Source organism: Leuresthes tenuis, unplaced genomic scaffold (assembly GCF_036924035.1).
Source record: "Leuresthes tenuis unplaced genomic scaffold, fLeuTen1.0.hap1 SCAF_22, whole genome shotgun sequence".
In the NCBI taxonomy this organism is placed as follows: domain Eukaryota; kingdom Metazoa; phylum Chordata; class Actinopteri; order Atheriniformes; family Atherinopsidae; genus Leuresthes; species Leuresthes tenuis.
The window spans coordinates 3624347-3645949 of record NW_027325376.1 but is presented as its reverse complement, the minus strand read 5'-3'; the positions used below and the strand labels follow the sequence as shown (position 1 = coordinate 3645949).

Sequence of the window (21603 nt, the reverse complement as noted above, 5' to 3'; positions counted from 1 at the left end):
CATATCAGCAACATTTTCAGTGTCACAATTTCCCTTTAACTGACTTTCTAGAACAGGATAGGATGGAGATCCTGCTATGCCAGATTAAAACAAAGCTGCTGCCATTGTTCCTTGTGAAGTCCCCTCTATAGCAGAGCAGAATGAGTCATAAAGCTCTGCAGTCTGCTCTGCTTCTCAACCGTGACCCTGTGACAGCTCCCTGACGGCCAATGAGCCGCTGCAGAAGGCGGGGCTTGCAGAGCGTGGTGTTGGGCAGCCAATATTTCAGGCAATGAACAGAGCTAATTGTGTTCATTGGAGATATGGGCTTGGGGCAAAATTGTGAGAAAGCACAGTGCGTACGGATGGCAGTGCGCATGTCGGCAGATGATTAGCATGCTGGTCGCATCAGAGGACAGACTCCAGCGAGGCTGAAGCTTCCTCGGCCCTCTCTGACTAATCCTGCAGTCACAGGGAAACAAACACAATGCAGGACAACAGTCTGACAGATGCAGTTAGTGAGGGGGAGAAGTCAGCGGCCGGGCTTACGCATGAACAAGTTTGATGTGTTCTGCTAACTTTCCGTCTCCATCTACAAAGAGGGAGAACATTTCTTTTCAAGGACCGTTTATCACTTCATTTCACGGACTGTTTCAGGTTCAGCTCAGACTGTGTCATCCTCAGCAGAGCAGAGCTACTTTCCCTACAATACATGAGCAGAAGTCTTCAGTCACCCCACTGGCAGGAACATGTGGTTATTTGCTAATATTTGTCTGTTATGTGTTGGCAACACCGCTTCATCCCTGAAGTCATAGGTCAGCAGCTGGGTTTCAATTCACAGATGAAGCAAATCTGGAGTGAAACGGGCCCACCCTGCGTCTGCTGACACACATCAAGCTCACATCGTGGATCTCGGCTCTCTAACCGGGGCTCACACCAAAAGCAACCCGCCGCTTCTACTTCTTCTGCCGCCGGAAGCGGCCAAAGGGGCGGGGCTTATATGTATAGCAACTAGCAGATATATATAACAATCCATCCATACATCGGTTCCCTCTTTCACCATGGATCGTACTCTGGGCCTTCTTTGTGTTTCTTTGTGTTTGCACTCTGCTGTTTTCCGCTTTTTTCCCACCATTTTTTGCCTTCGGAATCCAGATCGGCCCTAATTGGCTGTCGTCGCGTCACTGCTCATTTGCATAAAGTTGAGCCTTTCTCAACTCTTGAAGCTCACGAAGCTCATGAAGCTGGTAAATGGACTTGTACTTGTATAGCACTTTTCTAGTCTAGCTGACCACTCAAAGCGCTTCACTACATGCCGCATTCACACACACTCATACAGCACGTCTAATATAACTATAACATAACTACATGCTTTTCTAATCACTCATACACACATTCATACCCCAATGATACATTCAGTGTCTTGCCCAAGGACGCTTCGACATGTAGCCCGGGGAAGCCAGAGTTGAACCACCAACCTTCCGATTGGTGGGCGACTGCTCTTCCTCCTGAGCCGCCCACGAAGCTCACAGCGCCAGCTTACATTGAAAATGAATGGCAGCTGGCCGCTCACGCCGCTTTTGGTGTGAGCCGCCGGTAACTGAAGGTGCTGTGGTCACTCAGCTGATTCCTCAAAGCTTTGATGCCTTTAAGGAGAGAGATGCAGGGCTGATCCTGAGCAGTGGCAGGTACTAAAACGCTTTTTTTCAGCATATAACGTGCAATCGATATGTGAAAGAGGCCGACTGTGAGAAAGAGAGCAAAACTGAGCTTTTCTGTTGAGATAATTTCATGGAAAAGAATCGACACAACCCCCGAACCCACAACTAACCAACAAATTGTCATCATTGTCCGCTAAACTATCGGGGGGGCAGCACTGACCTGGAGTTTGTATCTATTACTCATCATGAAAAGTAAACAATGTGCTTCATCAAGGGCAACATATCAACAGTAAGGCTGTAGCGATACATTAATCTCATGATACGATACGATACACGGCATTCAGCAAACGATTCAATACGATTTTATTCGATTCAATACGATTTAATACATCATTTTCTGAAAGATTTTAAAGGGACAGTGTGATTTGACATGAATCGTCACTGATTGGGCTGTTGGTCTGACCTTTAAACAGGAAAGAAAACACCGCCAGACAAACTGAAACAAACAAACAAACAAACGCACGCAGCCTCATGTTTATGTGGTGAATATTACATCATCAACCTGCTTGTTTTACTTGCTAAATACCATAAACACAAATTCTCTAATAGCAAACCATCTTTTTTCATTTTTGAGGAGCTAAAACAATAAATTACAGCAATCCTACATTCTATAAACAGAAAAGCCATCAAAACCACTGAGCTATACTTTATATAACATCTTTATGAACTAATTTATCACTGTTTTGTATAATGTGAACCCCTATGTTGATGTTCTGCGTTTTCACTACTTGTAACTTCTGACGTTTCAATAAAGTTTGCAAAAAGAAAAAAAAAGAAAAAGATACTCCGTGCTTAAGAATCGATACTCTATCGGGACACAAAATATCGATATATATCGCGGTATCGGTAAAAATCGCTCAGCCCTAATCAACAGGATGATAAACGGCTTCAGTCGAGATGAAAGTTAAAGTCGTGGTTTAGTTCAAGTCCAATTAAAAGCAGTCGTTTTTCTACAGAGCTCAGTTCAGGCACGACTTTGCTCTTAAATGACTCAGTAATAATGAAAATATATATATTGAGAAAAGCAAATGTCAGCTGCATGTGGGAGGATTCAACATCGTCTGAGTCAGAGCAGGAGATGTTGAGGCTTTGACTGGTGAAAAATACCACAGCTGTACCTGTTTTCTATTTCTACTGAATGGTCTCAAAGCGTCTTCCATCAAGGTCGCCAAGTTATAGATTTATAAAGGTGTCTGGGACTTAATCCTCTGGTTAATAATTGAATAAAGTGAGTCCTGTTTGTGTGCAGCTGATGAAAGCACAGAAACCTGCAGTGTTTTCAGCATTTTGATGCAGTTTTACTCCTCAGCAACAGTTTCTAATCAGAGTCATGGGTGGACCTCTGGTTGATGTGAAGATTACAGGGAGGCAGCAGCAGGCTACCGGCACATAATCTCTCTGTGGCCACAGTTTCATGGCTTATCAATGTCTGTCCAAACAGAGCGCGGCCTCTGGTCCTGCTGACACACATTACAAACCGACAGCTCCGCCTGCTCATTACTCCGTGCACGCAGGAAAGCACGAAAACACAAACACAGCGATAGCTAATTATGGTTCCGCTGATCAATGTGCGCGAATGCTCTGCCATGGTCTCCGAGAGGCTGAGGGGGGAAATAAAGTGAAGGAGGAGCTGCAGTGTAAGGCAGCGGGACACTAATCCAACAGCTTTTAATATAGTGCGCATTGATCGGAGCTCCAGGCCTCTGTCTGGCTGCTGCTTGGGTTGTGTTTGCATCACAGAAACTGATTATGCTGCTTTAAAAATGTCACTGCACCAGGAACGTTTACGGTTTAAAACACTGAAGATGGATGAAGACGCACTCAAAATAACTCCATCCTCTTTAGTCAATTTAGTTTAAGATCGATTAATCAGCAATAAAAAGGCCATGGAAGCAGCTCCGGGAGGTGGCGTCCATTTCTTTATCATCATCACCAACAGAGGGTGCCTGCTGGTTTGTCTCGTTTGTCCCCGTGTGGCCCTGGGATGGACTGTGGCCCTGGGATGGGCTGTGGCCCTGGGATGGGCTGTGGCCCTGGGATGGGCTGACTGTGGCCCTGGGATGGGCTGTGGCCCTGGGATGGGCTGTGGCCCTGGGATGGGCCGTGGCCCTGGGATGGGCTGTGGCCCTGGGATGGGCTGACTGTGGCCCTGGGATGGGCTGTGGCCCTGGGATGGGCAGCGGCCCTGGGATGGGCTGACTGTGGCCCTGGGATGGGCTGTGGCCCTGGGATGGGCTGACTGTGGCCCTGGGATGGGCTGACTGTGGCCCTGGGATGGGCTGTGGCCCTGGGATGGGCTGTGGCCCTATGATGGGCCGTGGCCCTGGGATGGGCCGTGGCCCTATGATGGGCTGTGGCCCTGGGATGGGCTGTGGCCCTGGGATGGGCCGTGGCCCTGGGATGGGCTGTGGCCCTGGGATGGGCCGTGGCCCTGGGCCACCTGAACTGGATGGATGGCTCATCATCAACACTGTGTTAACATGATCATTATTGTTAGAAGCTCATGGGAAAATGAGCCTTAACTTAATATTGAGTGAATCTAAGATCGTTTCTAAATTCAAGGGCACACTCGAGTGTTTAATTCAACCGTGCAAATATGTAATGAGGGTTAAACGTTCAGTAAAGAGCAGCTAAACAAGCAGAGAGCGCAGAATGCAACGCTCTGCTGTTCATATTTTCCTTTTTAATAAGGCTACCGGGGACTAATTAGGGTTAAGTGTTCACTTCCAGGCATCACCGTGTCCTTGACTGACCCTGATTCTTACCCTGGGCCATTATTCCTCCCGGAGCTGCATTCAAGGCTCTCACGTTTTCAACAGTAACCAGGACACAATAAAAAGGGAAATAGAAGGTAAATGACTTGCAGCAGCCTAAAAACACAGATAGCAAGGCTCAGTCAGTAGTTTATTCCCCTGAGATTACAGCTGCTGGGGGAATATTTTAGATCTGTAGTTCCAAAAAGGACAAACAACAGTACATCCAACTCCTCATCACCTTCGGACATTAAGGTGAGTTTAAATACACGATAACAGCACAGAACAACGTTACATTAAACGCCTTTTCATCAGCTAATGGCTCCGGTAGACTCCCGTCGTCCTAATCGTTCTGCTTTTGTTGTTTTGTTTTTGGTAGGCTGGAGCTTTCAGGACAATCAAGGAGAAGTGCTCTGAAAGTTATGGACTATAATTAAATGTGCTGTGAGAGACATTTGGCTTTTACTTTGAATGTGCTGCTCTGGGTGCAGGATTTTGGCCTGATGCTGTGTGTTAAAGTGTGTGTCAGCGCCCCAGAGCTAATCGCTCCTTTCTGAAGGTACGGCCCCCCCCCGTTAAACGGCGGCAGGCTCTTACAACATGGTCACGGTCACACCGACTCGACGCATCAGCGCCATCAGCACCTTACGACTCAGTTTCCCTCATTTCTCTGGGTAATACAAGCCGTCTGTCGGCCAACTAAAAGCAGAACGAAGGCCTGTTCCATTTCTCCTCTGGCAGAAATCTCCATCTGTCTCATCAGATAGCACCTCTGTGCACCTCCATCCCATCAACCCATTGTCTAACAGGTATTATATAGCTTTTTATCCATTTATTTGGTCCGATCTGTCTTTCTCCAAAAAACGGATCTTTGTTTATCACAGCCTGTTATCGAGGTATTCCGTCTCTCTCCTTCGAATCCATCTCTCAGTTTCTGCTCGTCTGAAGAACTTTGGCAATAAAGACAAATTAAACTCCAGTTTACAGATGAAGAAACTACATTAATCTGCTTTATTCCAACTGGAAGTAGTTTTATGTTGTATACATGTATGCTGGGTCGTCATGGCAGTAAGATGGATCTGAGTCAGCAAGTCGCCCAACAGGTAATAAGAAACCAGAGCTCATATCAGTGGACAGTCATGTGATAAGTTGACCTTGGGAGCATCATTTCGGCTGGTTGTGTACTTCCTGAGTTCTGCGGGTGGCTAAAAGAAACAGATGCATCTCTATGTATAACCCATTTAACCCATGATGGTACAAAAACATTAAAAACCACATGTTTATCATCTGGATCTCCACAATCGCTGTACAGTCAAACGCTGAAGGGTACTTACCTAGAGGTAGGAGTAAAAGAAAAAACCCAAAGAGTTCCATGACCTACGATAGGCCACAGTTCCTATGAAAAACACCTAAAAAAACCCTCCTGCAGTCCGAAAGCACCCACTGATTCTGCTGAGAACTATTCTGGGTAATGATTTCTTTAAAGTCTCAAAAACTGTTCAGTATCTGTCTCAAGGCTAAGATCTGATGGGCAGAAACAGAGCACATGCACTGTGCCATCAAGAAAAAGCATATATATCTCTCTCTATATATATATATATATAGAGATATATATGCATTTTAAAGCAGTTTGCAAGCCTCTAAGATCAGAGGTGTGAAGGTACCAGAAGCAGCCAAATATCTGACCGAACAAAATCACCAAGACATCCAACCTCTGAGCAGCCAAGCCTGCAAACACACACACACACACACACACACACATACACATATATATATGTGAGTGTGTAAATGTGAGTGTGTAAATGTGAGTGTGTAAATGTGTGTGTGTTAATGTGTGTGTGTAAATGTGTGTGTGTATATGTGTGTGTGTATATGTGTGTGTGTGTAAATGTGTGTGTGTATATGTGTGTGTGTATATGTGTGTGTGTATATGTGTGTGTGTAAATGTGTGTGTGTAAATGTGAGTGTGTAAATGTGTGTGTGTAAATGTGAGTGTGTAAATGTGTGTGTGTATATGTGTGTGTGTAAATGTGAGTGTGTAAATGTGTGTGTGTAAATGTGAGTGTGTAAATGTGAGTGTGTAAATGTGAGTGTGTAAATGTGTGTGTGTAAATGTGAGTGTGTAAATGTGAGTGTGTAAATGTGTGTGTGTAAATGTGAGTGTGTAAATGTGTGTGTGTATATGTGTGTGTGTGTAAATGTGTGTGTGTAAATGTGTGTGTGTATATGTGTGTGTGTATATGTGTGTGTGTAAATGTGTGTGTGTAAATGTGAGTGTGTAAATGTGTGTGTGTAAATGTGAGTGTGTAAATGTGTGTGTGTATATGTGTGTGTGTAAATGTGAGTGTGTAAATGTGTGTGTGTAAATGTGAGTGTGTAAATGTGAGTGTGTAAATGTGTGTGTGTATATGTGTGTGTGTATATGTGTGTGTGTAAATGTGTGTGTGTATATGTGTGTGTGTATATGTGTGTGTGTAAATGTGTGTGTGTATATGTGTGTGTGTATATGTGTGTGTGTAAATGTGAGTGTGTAAATGTGTGTGTGTAAATGTGAGTGTGTAAATGTGAGTGTGTAAATGTGTGTGTGTATATGTGTGTGTGTAAATGTGAGTGTGTAAATGTGTGTGTGTAAATGTGAGTGTGTAAATGTGAGTGTGTAAATGTGTGTGTGTAAATGTGAGTGTGTAAATGTGAGTGTGTAAATGTGTGTGTGTATATGTGTGTGTGTATATGTGTGTGTGTAAATGTGTGTGTGTATATGTGTGTGTGTATATGTGTGTGTGTAAATGTGTGTGTGTATATGTGTGTGTGTATATGTGTGTGTGTAAATGTGTGTGTGTAAATGTGAGTGTGTAAATGTGTGTGTGTATATGTGTGTGTGTATATGTGTGTGTGTATATGTGTGTGTGTAAATGTGAGTGTGTGAATGTGAGTGTGTAAATGTGTGTGTGTAAATGTGAGTGTGTAAATGTGAGTGTGTAAATGTGTGTGTGTATATGTGTGTGTGTATATGTGTGTGTGTAAATGTGTGTGTGTATATGTGTGTGTGTATATGTGTGTGTGTAAATGTGTGTGTGTAAATGTGAGTGTGTAAATGTGTGTGTGTAAATGTGTGTGTGTAAATGTGTGTGTGTAAATGTGAGTGTGTAAATGTGTGTGTGTAAATGTGTGTGTGTATATGTGTGTGTGTAAATGTGAGTGTGTAAATGTGTGTGTGTAAATGTGAGTGTGTAAATGTGTGTGTGTAAATGTGTGTGTGTAAATGTGTGTGTGTAAATGTGAGTGTGTAAATGTGAGTGTGTAAATGTGTGTGTCGGTCTGAATGTGTGGGAGAAACAGACAGAAACAGAGTGGGCGAGTGAACGTTGGCATAAGTAGGTTACAGGTAATGTACAACATGGTCGTAGTGTGTGTGTGTGTGTGTGTGTGTGTGTGTGTGTGTGTGTGTGTGTGTGTGTGCCACACATGTGGTTTTCCCGTACAGCGATGTGTGTTTTCCAGAGCTCTGACTCACAGATAATCTGAAAGCAGAACAGAAGTGATTCCCACATGACAGAAAATATACATGAACTGTGTGTGTGTGTGTTTACAGCTGTTCGGTGTGGGGAACCATCTGAAAGTGTGACTGAATGTTGGTGGGTGTGTGTGATTCATTTTTTGATGTTACTGAACTATCTGGTGTGCGTTTTGGTGCGTGGGCGGCTGCTGCTGCCGCCTCGTTCTGCCGAAGCATGAGAGTCAGCCGTGTGCACGCGTTCAGATGTTGGCTGTAATTCAAATTGGGATGGATCAGGGATTAAAGGGTGACAAAAAGGGAGCGAAGTAAACAAAAGCGATCGCTGGAAAGAAAGCGAAACCTGGAGCTGGAAGAGATTAAACCAAGGAGACGAAAAGCAAAGCCATGAGAGAAAGTGAAGTTGATGTCAGTTGAGTCATGAGCATAATGATGGTGTGTGTGTTCCTCAGGGCCGAGTGTGACCATCTGTACACCAACATGTAGCTTTGATCTACATCTGGACCGGCAAATAGATAGATAAATAAATAAATAAATAAATAAATAAATAAATAAATAAATAGATAAATAAATAGATAAATAAATAGATAAATAAATAGATAGATAAATAAATAGATAAATAAATAAATAGATAAATAAATAGATAATAAATAAGTAAGTAAATAGATAGATAAATAAATAGATAAAGATGACTTGCTGATGACATCTTATCACTGCCACACACACACACAACAGTGATGTCACGGTTAATACTCTTTATCAGTGTTATGCAAGCATTTAAACAAATGGTCTGCAATAAGCCGAAAGTGTTCTCCACAATAGTAAAAATGGCAGCTAATGGCCTGAAATCAACCAGCGGAGCAGGCAGGGCGTCATGACCCTCCACAGACATTATGAGACATCAGATTCATTTTCAGCACAGCAGGTATAACTCAGGAACACAAACAGTGCACGTCTTTTTCATCCAGATGTTGAGCAGAAAAATGTCACGCTGACCCTTACATCCTCCGTTTGTTGCTGGAAGTCCTTAAAGAGAAAGAAACGGTGCTTTTCAACCACGAAACAAAATCAATTAGGATATCATGTCGAGTTTTCTGCAATGGGTGTAGAATCGGATGGTGTTGGCGGAGGTTTTTGGGGAGCTGCGAGTCTGAGGAGGAAAGCCTTTTGTTTGTGAACAGACTAATTAAAAAACAGTGGAATGAGCAGACTGTTAATTGTCTGCTCCCCCCCCCACAGATATCTAAAAACTCCTACATGCAGCATATCAGCTCCTCAAATTATTTCTCATTAAAGCAGAAATAGTGCAGCTCTCACTTTTCCAGGCTTTACCCGAAAAATGTCTTTCAATAAAGGTTTAATAATTCAACAATCAAAAGACTATTCTGTTGACTGGAGATACTTTAAAGCCTCAAAGTTGTTTGCTTTTAGCTTAAAACAGAAACAATAGATCACCGTGTCAAACTCTGCACCAGCTCAGGATCCATGGGTTTTAACAGAGAGAAAGCAGAGGCTAAAAACTGCTCACAGGTGGAGTCATCGCATCTCTTTGGGGGGGTGACCTCGGAGCAAAGCTGTTGGCGTGTGGAGGGAGACGGGCCAGCAGGGCAAGACGAGGACAGTGTTCAAGGCGAAAGAGCTGCGCCGACATCAGGAGTGAGACACGACCCCGAGGCAGCAGGGAAATTAAGGAAAGACGATGGAAACCTGAGGAAACTGAGGTATGGAGGAGCTGATTGGAGGAGCTGATTGGAGGAGCTGATTGGAGGAGCTGATTGGAGGAGCTGATTGGAGGAGCTGATTGGAGGAGCTGATTGGAGGAGCTGATTGGAGGAGCTGATTGGAGGAGCTGATTGCTCCATCAGCTCACGTCTCTCTGCTGCATCTCTTCTTGCTGCAGCTCTTCTTGCTGCCCTGGCTGCTCTCTTCCCATTCACTAAACCACCCTGCCTTTGATGTGGCCTCCTCTGATAAAACCTGTTTTTTTCCTCCCATCAGCCTCTCCACCTCCTCCTCCTCACCTTCATCCACTCCAGCTCATTTTCTCTCCACCTCAGGCTAATCCTGCTTTCCTCTGCTCTCCCTTCCCCTTGACTTCTCACTCCGTGCCCTCCTCCTCTCGCTCTCGCCACCCTCCTCTCGTCTGTCTTGCTTCATAATCCATGCATGATTTACACAGCTTTGCTCTGCCTTTCACACTGAAGGGGCATTTGGTTACAGCTCCATCATTCAGTGCAGCATCACCTTTAATGTGGCTGTAACTAATCACTACTTACTGATGCACGCTCCTTTGTGAGCCGCATTAGCCGCCGTGCTTTTACTACAGCTAAGAGATTAGAAGTCACTCCTCAGAGTGTCTGTATTCAATGTGACGGGACACCTCAGAGATGTTATCTCGACTCTAAAATAAAAAACAAGAGGATGGTAACATTATATTTTGTAAACTTTAAGTGCTCCAGCAGTGCTGAAGCTAACAAAGCTGCCAAATGTTGTCTTCAGCACACCACGTCTGCTCATTTTGTTTGATCAACTCTATTTACTCTGCGTTTCTTTGACTTGTAGGATGTGTGTGTGTGTGTGTGTGTGTGTGTGTGTGTGTGTGTGTGACAAAGCAAGATTTCTGAAGATGACATCTCGGGCTCTGAGAGACTGTGGGGGGGGGGCTTTTTAACCACAGTTTCTGGACAATTCATCCACCGGTTAAAGGGTTGAATTACAAAAACAGCTCACTATAATGACAATAAAGAACGGCTGTGATATTTGAGCTTTACAACGATTTAAAGGTTAAATGTGTCTTTAAAAATTGGAAAGTCTTACCTCCTCCTAACGCCATGACCTCAGCTCTCTATCATTTGTCTCTAATCAGCCCCAAAATCACTGGTGATTCTCTACCAGAAACCAGGGTAATCCCACACATTTTGAGAGTGCCATTCAGGAGCCACGAGCTCCGCCCATCACTTCTTCATCTCAGCTCGTGCCCTGGAGACACCTGTTCGCTCTTTTCCAATTTCTCTTCCAGTCCGTCTTTGCTGAGCCTGTGCAGAGGCCAACAGTCATGCTGCTGACATGAGCTGACACTTCGCCTAAAGCAGGAACGCGCTGCCAAGACACACAAAGTAGAGCGCTAACCGATAGCAACCATCTGAACTGTGTGATGCAGACGCTTTTACACAAAGCCACACACACAGGACACCGAATTACACCATTTAAAGCAGCATTTAACAGCAAGATCAGCCAGGATGCTGTTTCATGTGCAGCCAAACGACTCAGAAAACAGGGAACAAACAATGAAATGCACTACAAACTAATACTTATCCACAGTGGGAGACAGGGCAGCTCGGTGTACTGCTGCAGGCTCAATAGCCGCTTTGCAGAAAGTTTGGTGTTAAGACAACAAACTGATTCAAACCAATCGTGCTGCTTTTGTTTTTGCTGCATAATACAAACAGGAAGCCAGAGGGAGCTGCAATTAAGTGCACAATTGAGAAGAAAAGGCCATGATGGCACTTTAACTGAAGGTGTGAGGCTGCAGAGAAGCTGCTGCGGTGGGAGCACAATCAGACGTTCACACACAGCCCAGCGCAGAACACCAGGGTGTGAGGAGGTGTCTGAGCTGTTGAGCTATGCAACAGTTTGCAGCATAAACACGAAGCCTGCTCAATATACAGCACACACGGTGCAGTAAGAGCCGGCTGGGAGCCGCTTCAATGGACTGAGAACCACGAACGGTATGTTTTTCAACCTTTCCCTATTGTTGGCCCTACCTGAAATGTGCCTCAAGCAAATGTTCGATGCATAAACACGCCCAAACACTCTCACTCACTCACAAGCTTGCTTCTGCCACTTAAGAAAACCTCAGATTCCTAATCAGGTGCGCTCAAATAAGATGATGAAAATAATCAAAGGCGGCCATTTTGAGCATCTTCATGACACAGCAGCTTTCAACATCAACAGTCAGAGGCATATTCTGCTGGATTGTGCTGCATTACGAGAGACTCTAATTGATTATTCATGCTTTTTAAATCTCACAGGGCAGATGTTGCTTTACGTACTCTATGGCCGGACTCTAATCTGCAGCTGGAACATGCCACAGGTAAAAAGATGAAGACATACAAGGAGGAACAACTTCTACAGCCAGAGAGAAAGACGGACATGCTTTGCCTACATGTCACTTTCTTGCTGTGTTTCTGGTAAATTTAAAGATTAAACGCAGGTATTCCAACACTGTGCAGATGTTTTTAGGGCTGCATGATCCACTCCCCCTCTATTGTCTTTCCACGAGTCTGAAAGAAGACTCAAAATGGATGAAAAAAAACCTGTTTTCAACCTGCCATGTCTCAGCTTAAGGTCCACAGCAGAGGGCCGTGCTCTCCGTTGTTTTTCAGTCCAGTAAAGATGCTTTTTTTCTACCTTTTCCATGAACAATTCTATAGATAATTTGATAGTTGAGACTTTTGGATCATTCACAGGGAGTTATTTTATATTTCAAAGGTCTGCACGACACATCCTGATCATACGAAAGCAGTTGCGGATACTGGAGACACTGAGCATTGTCACAAAATGTTGTTTGGTGGGCTTAAACCAAACCAAAACTACCTGGATCAGACTTACAGAATGTAACAAAAACATAAAAATGAACATCTATGTGAGAGCTAAAGCACAAACTCTGCAGAAACCCTGAAACTTCAGGGAGAAAAAGTCCCAAAAACATGATTTTGTGAACATGTTCATCCCAGAACTGCAAGGAATACAAGCTGAGGCAAACAAACACAGCCAAGGTGTCCTTTTGGGTCAGCTTTGGTGCCTTTTTCTGTGCCTCCTTGTCTCTGTCGTCTGCCTCCGTCTTGCTCTACTTCCCACAGGCACAGACAAGGACGCTCTGAGGCCTGTTCCTTCATAAGGAGGACAACCTATACGCACACATTTAACATGATTCAACTCTGTGAAAGCTGTTTGTTGGCCAAATCAAAAAATGAGGCAAGTGTGCTCAGCCTGCACTTTGTTATCCAGAGAACTGGGCTTATTGCCCTTCAGACCTGTGAGGCCGAGCATGTGACCTGCAGCAGGTTCGCGGTCGCGTTGGACGAGATAACGGAGAGAAACTGTCTCGCCAACAGGCTCGTTGAAGTACATGAGAGCTGATAGTGAAAATGAGACATTTGCTGATTAAAATCTCACACCGGGGATATATAACACAACATCCTCTGTTCTGTCTCACACACACACTACAACTGACCCCTTCATTAAAGCGATTACAGATTAATGAGGAGAGAGCCCGCCTAATCCAGTTTATGTTGAGACGGGGAAGCGATGCTATCTAAGCTCGATCTTCACCGCCCCGCACACAGCATGCATTGGTGCTGGGTGATCATATCAGGTTAACGGCCAATCACAGCCTCTCCTGCCCAGACACAGCCATCATGACGTGCTGCGAGGATCAGAGCGACAGCGCGAGCCACGCTGAGGAACAGCCACTGAGCCAAAAAGATATTCCAAAGCTTTAGTCGCACCAGCTTCACTTTCTTTGGTTCAGTATTTGACAGATAAAACCGAGAAATAGGAGAAAATGATGGTCTGTAACACTGAGACACAGGCAGTGCGTCAAGGTCAATCTGTGTTAAGTGCATTAGGAGCTGGTGTTATCACCCAGGGGAAACGATGTGTAACCTGAGCTTGAGATTATAATCCCGCGCACGCATTATTTACATGGACACAGATGCAGGGCGGCAGCACAGAGGCCCGAAAGCAACAACTGTGTCCACAGAAAGTCTGCGCATACGTGCACTTTGACAGACGAAACGTCCGAATTTCAGCTGCGAAGCGGCGCTGTCAGAGAAGGACATTCCAGGCAGATTTAAACCCAAGATACGCCGGAGACCGAAAGTACGCAACACAACACAAGATTTAATCCCAACTGCTGCATTTCCATTTCTCCGCCTCACATTTCCATCTGCGAAGTGTTCGGCTTTCAACAGGAGATTAAGTGTAAATGAGTATAAACAGAGCGAGTGTGAGCGATCGGTACCTTTTGCCAGCTTGGTTTGCATCCTTTTATGTAACTGGATTTCATTGTTGTCCGTTTTTATAAAAGACAGAAAGATAAATGAATACATCATCTGTCGGTGGACAGGAGTCACTAAAGCGGTGTCTTAGCTACCAGATGAAAGTTTAGGACTACAGCACGGTGACCCCTGCCTGACACCAACATCAGAACAGCACAACAAAGGCCTCCTCAGACCACGATCAGCCAAAACCTCGTCACTGCAGCAGCACAACGACGTGGATTCTCCTCTTTCTATGCCTTCACATCCTCTGTGAGAGAAACAAGCAGCAGCAGCCAGCCAAATCACCTTGACTTTAGGGTCTCAAATACAGTCCAGAAAGGACAGGAAGTGGTGGGATCTTCTTCTTCTATTCAGAATGGTCTTTGTCTTATATCCAAGCTAATGACCAAATGAAACATTTTCCATTATACACCCTGTAAAAGGACGAATAACACCTGTGATGCAACGCTAAAGTATCTTGTATTGTCACTGCACAGCTCTCCTGTGCTCTTATGATCCCTATCGCAGTCCAAAAATCTGATTTTTGGTTCATTTGCCACTGGAAGGGAACCTCAGCTGCCCCAAAACAGTTTCACTTGCCATAAATCTGCATCACGCACAACTGGACTGAAAGTGTTTACCTCTGCCAGTCAAAAGCTAGTCTTTGACATCACTTTTAAGACACATTCATGCACAGATAACATCAGATTTATGACTGAATATAGAAGCTGTAATTAACAGTTTATTTATCTGTTGAACCTGAAATGTTTCCTTATGGGATCCATGACCAACATGCCTAATTTGGACAGTATTTCATGAGATAATTTGGGAGTTATTTGACAGAAACCATCGTTTCCCCCGGTGCTGTTTGAGTGTAGAGGTGGTCTATGAAGCTGTGACATCGCTATGAGAAACTGCTGTTTTGGTCTTGTGTTTGGGTTAAAGTTTCCCCATTATAGACCTGGTTTGAGCAGGAGTTACGGGTTTTAATGGTGTGACATCAAAGCTGACGCTTCCATCGACTCATTTCTAAAGCCTAAACTTACACGGTAACCTTTAGTCTGAGAAAAAAAAGCTTTCAAATGGGAATTACAACACAGAGTGTGATTCCTGGGAAATTGTTGTGTGGGTTAGCAGCTTTTTAAAGCAGGGCGAGATCAACCAAAACCTCGTCACTGCAGCAGCACAACAACGTGGATTCTCCTCTTTTTATGCCTTCACATCCTCTGTGAGAGAAACAAGCAGCAGCAGCCAGCCAAATCACCTTGACTTTAGGGTCTCAAATACAGTCCAGAAAGGACAGGAAGTGGTGGGATCTTCTTCTTCTATTCAGAATAGTCTTTGTCTTATATCCAAGCTAATGACCAAACAAAACATTTTCCATTATACACCCTGTAAAAGGAGGAATAACACCTGTGATGCATCTTGTATTGTCACTGCACAGCTCTCCTGTGCTCTTATGATCCCTATCGCAGTCCAAAAATCTGATTTTTGGTTCATTTGCCACTGGAAGGGAACCTCAGCTGCCCCAAAACAGTTTAATATGCCATAAATCTGCATCAAGTCAACAAGTGGAGTGAAAGTGTTTACCTCCGCCAGTCAAAAGCTAGTCTTTGACATCACTTTTAAGACACATTCATGCACAGATAACATCAGATTTATGACTGAATATAGAAGCTGTAATTAACAGTTTATTTATCTGTTGAACCTGAAATGTTTCCTTATGGGATCCATGACCAACATGCCTAATTTGGACAGTATTTCATGAGATAATTTGGGAGTTATTTGACAGAAACCATCGTTTCCCCCGGTGCTGTTTGAGTGTAAAGGTGGTCTATGAAGCTTTGACATCGCTATGAGAAACTGCTGTTTTGGTCTTGTGTTTGGGTTAAAGTTTCCCCCATTATAGACCTGGTTTGAGCAGGAGTTACGGGTTTTAATGGTGTGACATCAAAGCTGACGCTTCCATCGACTCATTTCTAAAGCCTAAACTTACACGGTAACCTTTAGCCTGAGAAAACAAAAGCTTTCAAATGGGAATTACAACAAAGAGTGTGATTCCTGGGAAATTGTTGTGTGGGTTAGCAGCTTTTTAAAGCAGGGCGAGAGGTTTCACTGCAGCTTTTTATAGCTTTTTACAGCCTTGAAGCTGCAGAGGGAAATATTCGACTTGTTAGCCGCTTTAACTGCAACACGATTACTCTGAATACGGGAAAAATGGCTTTGAAAAGCCACTAGATAAACACATCATTAACATCAATAACGGCTATGCGCTGTATGTCTTGTTCTCTCCCAGAGGCTTGAAAGGCGGAAAGAAAACAAATGGGAATAATCATGGAAAGCCAAGCGAGGAGGATTGTCATACTTTACATTAAATCTCCCTTCATCTCCGACAGGCGAGCCGAGGGGAACTCAGACCTCCACGCCACTCAGCTGAGAGGCTGAGCGGGCGCCGCCAAGGCAAGACGCAGCCATTGCTCCTTAATGAACACCACCACCCCCCATCCGTGAGCTTGTGCATGTATGCGACGGCCTGCTGGCGCCCTTTCCACCTCTTTCCATTTGTGTGTGAGCCGGGTTTTACGGGTAATGCAATGCTGACACTTGAGGAACGCCGGGTGACGTCCCAGGATCGAGCTGCAGGGCAATTACAGCAAACCTGTCAGACAAATGCACAATGTATAATTCAAAGCATCCTGCATTACTGCTCTGCGTTTCCTCACAGCAACAGTATTCATTACTGATGGGCGGATTTATTTTTAATGCAGGGACCCGGCCGTTTTTTACTGGGATGCGTTTTCCCTTTGAGCCGAGTCGCTCTTCGGAGCCACAGCAGTCACTCATTTGATCTGCATCACGCTTCTACCCGCAGCTTGAGCTGAACACGATTAGTGGTGCGTCTGGTTAACTTATTACAAAGCCTGGTGCTTAGATTCAAGGCTAAAAAGGCCCAATCTGGACGCCCGCATCCCGTTTTTGCTCCAATTCTACTCTAAAAGTTCTGACTGGCCACAAACGTGTTCTTTCACCATTTTGACGCCTTCAGCTGAATGCTGGTAAGCTCGCTGCTATAAATGCAACTGGATAAGTTACACCTCCGATGAGCCTCACAACCACTTTCACCTGCGCTTGGGCAGCGCTGCTAATGTGTTTCACAGTAAGACATTCAATCCAAAACAGGAAGGACGGTTCTCTTTTCAGGGTTGTGTCCTTGATCACAAGACAAGCATTTCATAAGAAACAAGAGTGACAAATTCCTGCTCATCTGACGCTTGGCCAAAAACAGCTCATCTCACAGAATGTCGGAGAACAGCTTCATAACTGAGCTGCAATTAGCAGCTTAATAGTGAGAACACTCTTTCAATTCCTAGCTAATCATAATACCAGATACTCATTAAACTGGTCAATCAAAGCAAAGACCCATCTATGGACCTGAGTCATGGGACTCCCCCCCCCCAGCTTTGTAAGGAGGCCTTCTTTAATGAAGCAGGGCAGAAAGTGTCCGTGTCAGGATCCATTCCTCGAATACCTGACAGAGCAGCAGCACAAAGAGGCCTTTAACGACACCCCGTGTGATGCTGGAATCCAAACCATGCGTGGGCCTTTCCCCTTCACAGAAACTCCGAGTACGCCGGGGATCTGCTAATCTTTTTTCGCCGCAGCCTCTATATAGATGTGAGGTGAAGTGTCAAACCTGTTAGCACAGCTGTTGGGATTATTTAGCGGCAGAGAACGGGAGTCTCTCTCCCCCCCAGAGGCGAGGGGTGAGAACCAGAGGGGTTGAAGCGAGCTCATGACACTGCGGAATCAAGGAGAGACGACGGGCAGACGAACCACCCATTACTCCACTCTGAGAGAGCTGGTCTGGAGCCAGTGAAGTGATTTATTCCTCTAGTATAGACAAGGATACAAGGTCAGGACGGCTGAGCGCAGACATGACCTCAAAGGCAGTTGTATGGATGGATGTAAGGAAGGGTGACGGTGCTTTTGTGCCCCCCCGAACAAACGCTCTGGCATTGGCGATTGCTCATATTTGTAAACGGATGCGGCACTCGGGCAAAAAATTTGACTCATAACTGCTTAAAGAAGTGATATAATCTCCCACTCAAACATTTCCTGTTACTCCCCTCAACATAAGAGCAAAATGCCACAAAACACTCAATCATAGCTGGATATATTTAGCTTTTTTTTCCTCTCTCTCTGTACAAATCAGGATTTGTAGGAAGCAGCTGAATGCACATTTGTGCCTGCGAGACCAAGTTCAACCCAGACCAGTGCGTAAACAACATAACAAGTGGCATTTAGAGCAGGCAGGAAGAGGTTAGAGCAACAACACCTCCACTAGAAGGGGGAAGTTGCTAAGTCAAACTGCAGCAACAAAGATTAAGAAACAAGAAGGTTCAAATGATGCAAATGGGTCACCTCAGCTCACTGAAAGGCACCGCGATCACTTGGGCTCCATAACAAGTTTTTTCTTATTGCTTTCAGTGTCGTTTCTGCAGCTCTCCCCGGTGCCTGTGTCTGTGACAAATCCTATTTAAATGTAGATGAAAGAGCCACTGCTTCTTCTCCCATCAGCCTGCCTCATTCTCAGTTTCCAACCCCCCCCCCTTTTTCTGACTCTCCGAGTCTCTCTCTGTTGCTGCAACGAAATCGAAGACACTTGATGGACCAATGGGAGAAAAAAAACAAAAAACAAATCCTACAATCACATTTCGAAGCACGAAGCCAAAATATTCCAAATTGGCCGTGGATATTTGAGAGCAAACAAGGAGAACGTTATAATCCCCCTCTGAGAGGAAAAGCCAGGTGGTAAAATGTTTAAAATGATCCAAGAGCCCATGATTTATTCACAAGTGAATGATGCACATACATTACTAAAATGCCAAGAAGCTAAACATACCCTCGAGGCTTTTGCTTCAAACCCGGTTAAGCCCCATAGCGTGCTAGAAACACATCAGCGTGTGTGCTTTGTGTGATGATGGCGGTGCTGCTTCCAACCAGTAACCTCAACATCTGAGCTCATCTGGAGGGATCCAATCGAGGCAATAAAACAACACATTTTCTTAGGGAAATTCAGACGTGTTTTTGCAAAGTTACAGGTTCAGATTAACCGGTGAAATCTGGATTATATCTCAGGCGTATTTCTCTGTGTAAAAGAAGAAGAAAAAAGACACGACCGTCGTCATGACAGCACCTTAAAAAACGGGACAAACTTCAGACGAGAGCAATCTGATACGCGTCTCATCTCTGGTCACATGAGGAAGAGCATCTGCTCCTTCACTCGTCCACAGATGCATCCCATCCAGTCTCTCAGTCACACAAAGATGCCTTTTTCAGTGCCTCGGCTCAGGTGGATAAGGTGTCTTGCCTCTTGTGACCTTGCTGCATTGCCCTCATGAACATACACAACAACCCCCTTCATCACACTGACAAACACAAATATCAGAAAGAAATTAAGATATTCATCCTCATGGAGACATCTTAGAGGTTATTCCCAAGACGTTTTCCTCTTAATATATCACAGTCTTTTGATACAGATGTTGGACACAACCCCCTTACAGATAGTGTGACAATCTGCATCAATCTTTTGTGTCTGGATTGATAAAGAGGGCTTGGACAAGGCTGCAGCTGGTCCAGCACACAGTTCCATTAAGATGGAAGATAACCAGTTTGTTTATGTTATCTGTAGCAATGACGTCGTAAATGCTACCGGGCAGTGATTATATATAAAAAAAGAAAGAAAGAAAGAAAGTGAGAGGAATAGCTAAAGGGTGCAATTAGAGGTAGATCTCAGGTTAATGGGTTGCACAAACACGACCTCTGAAATGTTAGGACTACACGGCAGCGACCAGCAAACCCAGTGAGGTGATAGTGTTGCTACACATGTGTAAACACGCTGTCTGGGTCATTCCCCATTTACCAGCCCAAAAACGACAAGTCATGCTGCCTCCCCCCTTCTGTCTCCGCCGTGGCCCCTTCACATACCTCGGCACGCAGCTGGGTGAGGAGCGGTCAACCTCCCAGGTGGCGTACAGGTTCATGTGGACCGGCCGATTGGAGGTGATGCTGACCGGCTTGGAGGGCTGCATGTGCGGCGAAGGGACGCCCCCAGTCCGCGGGAGCCCTCCTCGCTCCGACATCCTGGAGGCTGAAAGGGGGCTTTCAGACGGAGCTAACAGGGGGTGCTACCCTCGGCTGTCTGCCTTCTCCGTGAGTGTGTCGACCTGCTTTCGGTGCGGTCGCTCCTTCGCTTTCTTCTGCCGTTTTTTCAGGTTCCAGCTGGTGCAAACGCGTCAACGTTCCCGCGCGCAGTACCAACGGAAACTTGACCCGTTTCGTGCTAATCACCGCCGGTTATTGACAACATTGCCCGTCGTCGGGGGTCGGTACCTAAAAAAAAAAAAGAGCAAATCCCCGCGTAACTTTGTGTCGGCTCGGTGTGTGCTGGTCGGCGGTGTTTCTCGGCGCAGGAAGCGGAAATTTCTATCGGCGAAGTCGCACAGTGAGCAGAAACCAACGAGAGCAACGCCTCCTCAGTCAGAGCACGTAAACGCCTCATAGCACGAGACACACACTCAGAGACTGGCCAATAGGATGCTTTGGTTGTGTTGCTGTGTATTTTAAAATCAAACCTTTGCATATGTTGGCATTTAAAGTCAAAACATATTTTATTTACCCTTTTTGTCACCGTTATCGCCATTTTTAAATGTATATTTTGAGGTTGTTTTGATGCTTTCTGGGTACTATGCTGCATATTAATGTATCACAGCACTGTGGACGTTCATTTTGATCGTTGATATAGTTTCCTCGATATTTATGTGATGACATAAATGCGTGTTTCATTCCAGTATGTAGTCCAGATTAGTTTAAAAGATACTTTGCTGTAGATATTAACCTGTGTAATGTTCATAACAACACAGTAAGGGGATACATTAGCATTTTTCTACAGCTAAATAGTCTCCTACACTATTCTTTACATACTATTGTGTTTGGGACACACAGTGAATGGAGGTAGTTTTTGAGGCAGAATATTGATGTATTTTCTGTGGTCTGGATATGTTAGTCAGCACATTGTGGTTATCTTGGCTTACTTGCTATGTGTGTGTTGAATTAACCCATGTGATCATATTCCTACAGGTATCCAACAATTAATTAATTAAACAAGACAAAAAGGATAGTAAGTGAGTGTGGCATCTTTACCAAACTTTACCTGACAGGAGGCTTAATGTCTTTGACTTCGACAACCCCTGGTTTACAGAATTAAAGTGAAGCCTGTCTATAGAAAACCGATATTCTGTTTTGTTTCCCCCCCAGCGATCAGCACAGGGGAAGTTGTTCTATTTTAGACCTATAATTGCACCCTGACTGGAGTCTCAGGTGTTGCTGAAATGATTCCCATTAGTCACACACATGTAATCTCTTTCTCTCACACACAAAGGTGCAGAACCGGTTGGGTACATGGGAGTTGCACTTGCTTTCCGTTCATACCCTTGTTGTGTCATTCCCTCGGCTGTCAGAAAAGACAGAAATGGAAGTGAAGGGAAGGGAAATTCCACCTTTTGCTCATCTTTATGAAGCCAATAATGAAC

The 21603-nt window shown here is 44.7% G+C and overlaps 1 protein-coding gene across 3 annotated transcripts in view; it reads right to left on the bottom strand.

Moving 5' to 3' along the window:
• Positions 1 to 20409, bottom strand: part of LOC140281977 (phosphofurin acidic cluster sorting protein 1-like) — a 54918-nt gene extending 34509 nt beyond the window's left edge. For all 3 annotated transcript variants that reach the window (XM_072376501.1, XM_072376502.1, XM_072376503.1), the window contains exon 1: positions 20000 to 20409. In XM_072376501.1, the coding sequence (XP_072232602.1) occupies positions 20000 to 20154 (155 nt within the window). In that variant the 5' untranslated portion in view covers positions 20155 to 20409. The remainder of the gene's footprint in view (positions 1 to 19999) is intronic.
• Positions 20410 to 21603: the final 1194 nt, after the last annotated feature.